Consider the following 6,000-nt stretch of genomic DNA (forward strand, 5'->3'; position numbering starts at 1 on the left):
CCGTCAGCTCGGCTCTATGGTGTAAGTGGTGATGGGTCATTGGGGTCGACAGGGAGCGCAAGAAGTCAGTGATTGGACTCGTTATGTCAGACGAGTTTAGCGGCATATATGACCTATAAAGAAGGCGGAGTAGAAAATGTGGCATTTCTTATCATCTCTTGTCACATTGGTGCGCTGCTGGTGATTGGATTACAGCCCCATGACCACTGACCAATCCGGCGAGACCGAAGACTAATATTTATCAAAACTGCACCTGTACTAATAATTCCCTCCCCGCATACCCTTCCCTCCGTCGACCTGGCAGCGGGCCGGGACGCTCTGCCGCCGGCGCAGGAGTCTGGAGAGCGCTACGGCCATTTCCCAGCATGAGCCCCATCATAAATCGCAGCGTCTGCGCGAATTACTGCCTCCGGCGGCCGGCGGCCGCTGGCACGGGCCGCGTCCGTCCGTCCGCCGGAGGACCCCGCCTGCAGCTCCTGTCCTGTCTGTGAGGGGCTGCCTCGTTGGCCGGTGTTTGATCGGTCCTCTGACCCCACCGGAATGCAGCGACCCGGCTACTGGTCAGAGACTGTCGTCAACTGCGGAGCTCAGGTGAAACCCGACCCTCCGAAAGTCGCCTTGTCTGAGGTCCTGTCCAAATAGCTGAGTCGATTTGTGTCTGCTGTGTCTCTTGGGGCATACACTGCCCCGCGGCCAAAACTCGGCGGCATCACAACCTGACCAGACTCTCATCTGTGTCGGCATCCGAGTTGGCCGACGTGCCAGCTGTCGCAGGTCGGAAATTTAGCACCACTCGGCCGGCTTCTGCAGGGTCCGCCCGCTGCCAGAGTCCCGATCGGTGGCCGCCTGGCTCGGGCCGGCCGCTTCGCAGACGACTTTGGCAGCGCGGCGCCGGCGGCTTATCGTCGCCAATTAAACAGCGGGTTTGTTGTTGCACCGGCGACACGGGCTGGATGGGGACGGTCGGTGACACGACCGGTCGACCTGGCACCTGCAGCCGTCTGCGCCCGTCGACTGCTCTCTGTCCGCGACGGGGCGACCCGGGCCTCTGAAGGTCACAGGAGGACGCGGTGGGGTTGTTCTGCGAGAGAATGGGTACTGGGTAGGTTCGGAGAAGCGGCTTGGACTTTGTTTGAAAGGTGTGTATAGGACATGGATTCGTTTCCATAAGGTAAAGGATTTTGCCGATCTTTTTGACAGGTGAAGGTGCTAGTGAGTCGCTTTATGTTATCCCTAAGATTAGTGATATTGAAAAACTATGCGTTCTTTCTTGTCTTCTCGTTTTCACGCCCTTTCCCCGTAGGTCTGATTTTTATTTTTCTGGCAACTTAGCAAAGTTCCAACCCTGAAAGTTGCAAAACTAGGCTGTGTAACTTCTTCAAGTGCAGCTCGACATAAGTGGGATGTGACATTTTCCTATTCAACCTAGTAGCTTGACTTAAGTTGCTGTGGCTAACTTTATCTCCGGGGTGCAAGGAGACCCAACATGAGCTGTGCCCATGTTGTATTTTTTGCGGCTTTCCATGCACATAGGTAGCAGAAGAAAGCTGCAACTCGTTTTGATCTGAAGCTACTGAAGGCTGAGATGCGAGTGTGACTCAATACCCAAAAACACGACTGATAAGTTTCCATCATGCATGAAATGAATCTAGAAATTTCGTTTGCAGTCCAGGATTCAGGTCATCAGCGCTTACACTACAGTTTATGAGTTCCAAATTCATCTTCCCTATAAAATATCAGTCTGCCTAAATGTTCACACAGTCTAGTCGCTTTGTTCACCATTTTCATCTCCTCGTAGCCAGTATGCTACAGGGTTTTGTGTGGCCATGCTGTTCTCTGTTCCGCTCCGTGGCTTATGACTAACCCGGTCGGCGGTCACCCTGCCTCCTGCATATGCGCCCGCTACACTTCCCGTCTGGCCAGCTGGTCACGGCCCTGCCTCCTATATACCCGTTTCGCTCCCCGTGTGACTAACCCGCTCACCCTGCCTCTTATATACCCGCTCGCTCCGTCGTTTGGCACCGTTCACCACTTTCCTCCGGTACTCAGCGGCACAATATTGCCGAATTTTTGGCCGCCGCCCGGCCGGACGACCGGCCAACCTTGTCTCGTTTCGACACGGTGCTGTGACCGTACCAGAGCTTCAGAGGCATTCCACGGCCATGGACCGTCCGACGGTGAAGGTCATCTGACGGGTCGTGCTCGCTTCATTGCATGGTGACCGGTGATTGAGTCATCCGGGTGTGCGCCTGATGAATGCTGGTTTGGGGACGTGCGCTGTGGATGAAGGGTTGAGGATTCGTTCTGCAGTCAAGCCGTTGTGGACGCGCTAGCTGACCCGAAGAAAGATAGACGCCGTTGAGAAGTCAAGTCCTCAACACCTTTGCATTGCTTTGTAAGGGCTTGCAGAAGAAAGAGACTGTTGTCTTTGTATCGTCGCAGCTCTCTTTCGGCTTACAGCTGTCATGGAGCTGAGGTCGGTACTGGATGTTTTGAGATGACCGTTCTGGCTGTGGTCCAGTCCATTGTGATCTTATTCCTCGGCACACCCAGGTCAACCCGGTCAAACTGGCAGACGGTCATTAACCGGTCTCTGTGACCGACCTGTGACTGCCGAGCCGAACCCTCCGGGGCCCCCTGGAACGTCGAGTTGGCCCCGGCCTCCGTCCAACCTCAAAGACTTCCTCACATGACCACGGAGACTACTGGCTGGCGCGGACGTCGAACAAGGTGTCCGGTGTGCTGCGCTTGTGGGCCATTTCAAAGCCTGGCTTCGTTCTCTTATTTAATTTGTTTTCTTTTATTCATTCATTTATTCTGAAATTGTTCATCTGACCAGAAGTAGTTATACTGGGATATAAAGTTACTTGACTAGAACTATAAAGTTAATATGATTTAGAAACTGCCATTTAGAGGTTAAATGAAATGAGATATCATCAAGCAATGATCTGTCTTCTTCACGTAATCTTTTCTCAGCAATCTTTCACTTAAACATTTCTCTTTTGTCGTGGCGACTGACGATTGTAATGATTCGCTCGGCCACCTTTGCCTATCGTTCCGTGTTTCTGACGCCCCTATCCCGTCCGGTGGATCCGCGACCTCACTGGGTCGCCCGGTGCCAAATACGGGCACGCCGCCGCCGCTGTTCCTACGCGCTCACGTGTCTCCCATGTGGCGGCGGCGGCGGCGGCGGTGACGGTGTCGGCCGCGCTGGGCCATTCCGTCCCGGCGGCGCTAGGTGACGGCCTCTGCTCGAATGTCGTGCCATCCATCGCTTTGGCGGTGGCGCCGATGACGGCGGACGGACGCTGCCAGCTGGCGAGGCCACCGCGCCGTCAGGAGATGCGTGGCAAACCACTAGACCTCCCGGGGCCGGCGGTTATGTAATCTGACGCATGGGCGTCAAGGGAAGATGGAAGGACGTTAAAATTTCCTTTACCCTGGCTGTAGTGCAGAGATTATTGTTTTATTCGAGTTCTGCTACCCGTTATCAAATTTTAGTAGAAATTGTATGTAGTTGTTGCACATTCGCATGCGAAAAGCTGAATGCGTCTTTAGTGGTTTTTCTGCTATCTACATCAAAGACATCCGTGCTTGTACGCCAGAGGCAGACGACGCATGACACGTTTTCATGGTGATGCACGTCCGCTAGTAATGTCCTGACACCGGGCGCGGTGGGCGGACCGCCTGAGGCCCATTTGTGCGGTCACGCCGACGCTGCGTGCCACATCAGCAGGGATGTCATCTGGAGAACCGGTGCGCCCCGACTGGGGTGGACGGCGGCCGCGCCCGGAGACGCAGCTTTTCTTAGCCGCTGGCCGGCCGGCCAGGGTCAGCGGTGCCAGCCGCGCGGGCCGCGGCCGGAGCAGACGAAAGACGATCTGTTCAGCTGCAGGATGTTTCCCCCGACGGCACGTCAGCGTCGCAGCCGTCACCGCCGGCCGGACGGCGGTCGGCGTCGGAGACGACGCCTGGACGTCGGCCAGCGACGGCCGCGCCGACGAGTAACGAGCCGACGGCCGAGCGTCGGGAATGCACCGCGATCGGGTTCCGGCGCCGCCGCGGGTCGTCTGCCGTCGCCCGCGGCGCCGCCTCAGGCCGTTTTTCTTCGCCGTCAGTCGTGGGCGACAGGGGCTGTATTTTTAGCCAGGTGTTACGTTTTCATGGTCACGGCTCTGGGCTGCCTGCTGGGAGCCAAGTGGGCTGCAAATTGGGCGCCACTGAGCCTATGCGATCCTCCCATTCGTTCGGCATGTGTTTGCGCACTGTCGCTCATTCGCAGCACCTGTTTTGTTGAACACCCGTCTTGTGTCTCCACCTGGGAATGTGCGTGCCGGTATGGGCACCAAGTAGGTCAGGAGGCACGCACACCCGGTGGTCGCCGGGCGCCTCGGCGGCTGTGCTACCCGTGTTTCACGCACGGGTCCGACAAACGCACTGCTAACCCACCCAAGCGTGGAACACAGCCAAGTTTGTGCGGTTTCTGCGCGCAGCCGGCCGCCCTTCGGTGGCGTAAGCAGCTTTTTACAAACATTTGGCGCCAGGTTTACGGAAAAGTCACAATAAAGCGACTCCCAGCCGTGATGCCCTCAGGTCCGGGTGGAAATAGTCCCGCCGGCGTACACAGGGCCGCTGTGTCAATGGCCCGCACAGCGGCGAGTCGGGATTCTGATCTCACCCGGCCGCAGACCGGATCGATCTGCAGTCATTAGTCGCTGTTTAGAGGAGAGACACGTTCAACGAATTGGAACCATCGCTTAATTGCTTGTGGGTTGTGATTCTGTGATTGTAGCTTTGTGCTGCATAAATGTTTGATGTGTTTTATGAGTCATTTTTCTTAACGTTTAACGCATACGATCGGCACACCACTGCAGTTTCAGTTTTGTGCATGTTCGTTTTCAGTTGTATGCGAAAGTCTGTATCGATGATGAATTAAATGAGACTTAGAGGACGAAACAGCCTAGTTCCTACTCCTAGATTGTTGGCATGGGCAATAGACATACATTCATTGTTTTCTACATGAAAACTCCTACCTCGCTAACTAATCAAAGTGGTAAAACGATGTCGCCCTTCGTCATTGTTATTCGTTCCGATTTGACATTCCTGATGTTTCTGTGTATTGCAGTGCCAAGGACGTAATGCGGGTGTTCAAGAAGGACAAACGCTACTCAATCGCGCAGTACAATGTACTGAAACACTCTCCTCTAGTCAGAACTCTACTCTGGTGAGAAACATCCTCGTTTTAGGGTTAACGGGATTGCGATTTTTTTATTCCGTCAGAATAGCTTATGTTTTCTCACGTCACAAAACTTAGGATTCAGTTATTATGTAATTTCCAGGGGCTTTACTTGAATTCTATTACAATCTTTGCTGAATACCTAAATGTAAACAGAAATAAGCAGACTTGTATGTTACATAACCATTAACCATACTTTATGTATTTTATGGGTGAAATATTTGTTTGTTCAGTTGGTGGTAATTCAATGCGACAATCCTAGCCAGTATTGTTACGATGTGCTGCCTCTGAGCCTTGTTTTACCATTAAATTATGTTTCTTCCTTCCAACACTATAGCACATCCTAAAGCCCTAGATCGTTGCTGAGAGCCAGCCTGAGCTTCAGAGACCGGCCCATATACCACTACTCTCTCATTCCATGGTATTAGCCTCGTCAGCCGCTGATACCCAATCAGGAGCCGGCTCGACTGCGCCCAGTAGCTAACCTCACGGTGTGACTCGTCCCCTGAACAGGTCCAGTGTGCTCGTCAGCGGTCTGGGCGCCGCATTCCTGCTCGTACAGCTGCGGAAGTGATCTCCGACAGCAGATCTCGGCCAATGATGACGTCACAATGCAGTGCATGACGACCTCTGTGCGCTGGTTGTTTTTTTTTATGGACTTACGTCGGTTGTTTGGGTGGTGCAATGTCTTGTATCGGCTGCTGACCAATGCACCTGACTGTGATATTGTGGTATTTGTATGAAAAATATACGACGTTACCTTG

General features: G+C 53.8%; 1 protein-coding gene across 3 annotated transcripts in view; it reads left to right on the forward strand.

The window, feature by feature from the left end:
* Positions 1 to 6,000, forward strand: part of LOC122370436 (pre-piRNA 3'-exonuclease trimmer-like) — a 33,328-nt gene extending 27,328 nt beyond the window's left edge. For all 3 annotated transcript variants that reach the window (XM_043346069.1, XM_043346071.1, XM_043346070.1), the window contains exons 13-14: positions 5,126 to 5,224; positions 5,750 to 6,000. In XM_043346069.1, coding sequence (XP_043202004.1) covers positions 5,126 to 5,224; positions 5,750 to 5,810 — 160 coding nt within the window. In that variant the 3' untranslated portion in view covers positions 5,811 to 6,000. The remainder of the gene's footprint in view (positions 1 to 5,125; positions 5,225 to 5,749) is intronic.

The sequence above is a fragment of the Amphibalanus amphitrite genome, unplaced genomic scaffold (genome assembly GCF_019059575.1).
Source record: "Amphibalanus amphitrite isolate SeventyFive unplaced genomic scaffold, NRLGWU_Aamphi_draft 001131F_arrow, whole genome shotgun sequence".
Classification (NCBI taxonomy): Eukaryota; Metazoa; Arthropoda; class Thecostraca; order Balanomorpha; family Balanidae; genus Amphibalanus; species Amphibalanus amphitrite.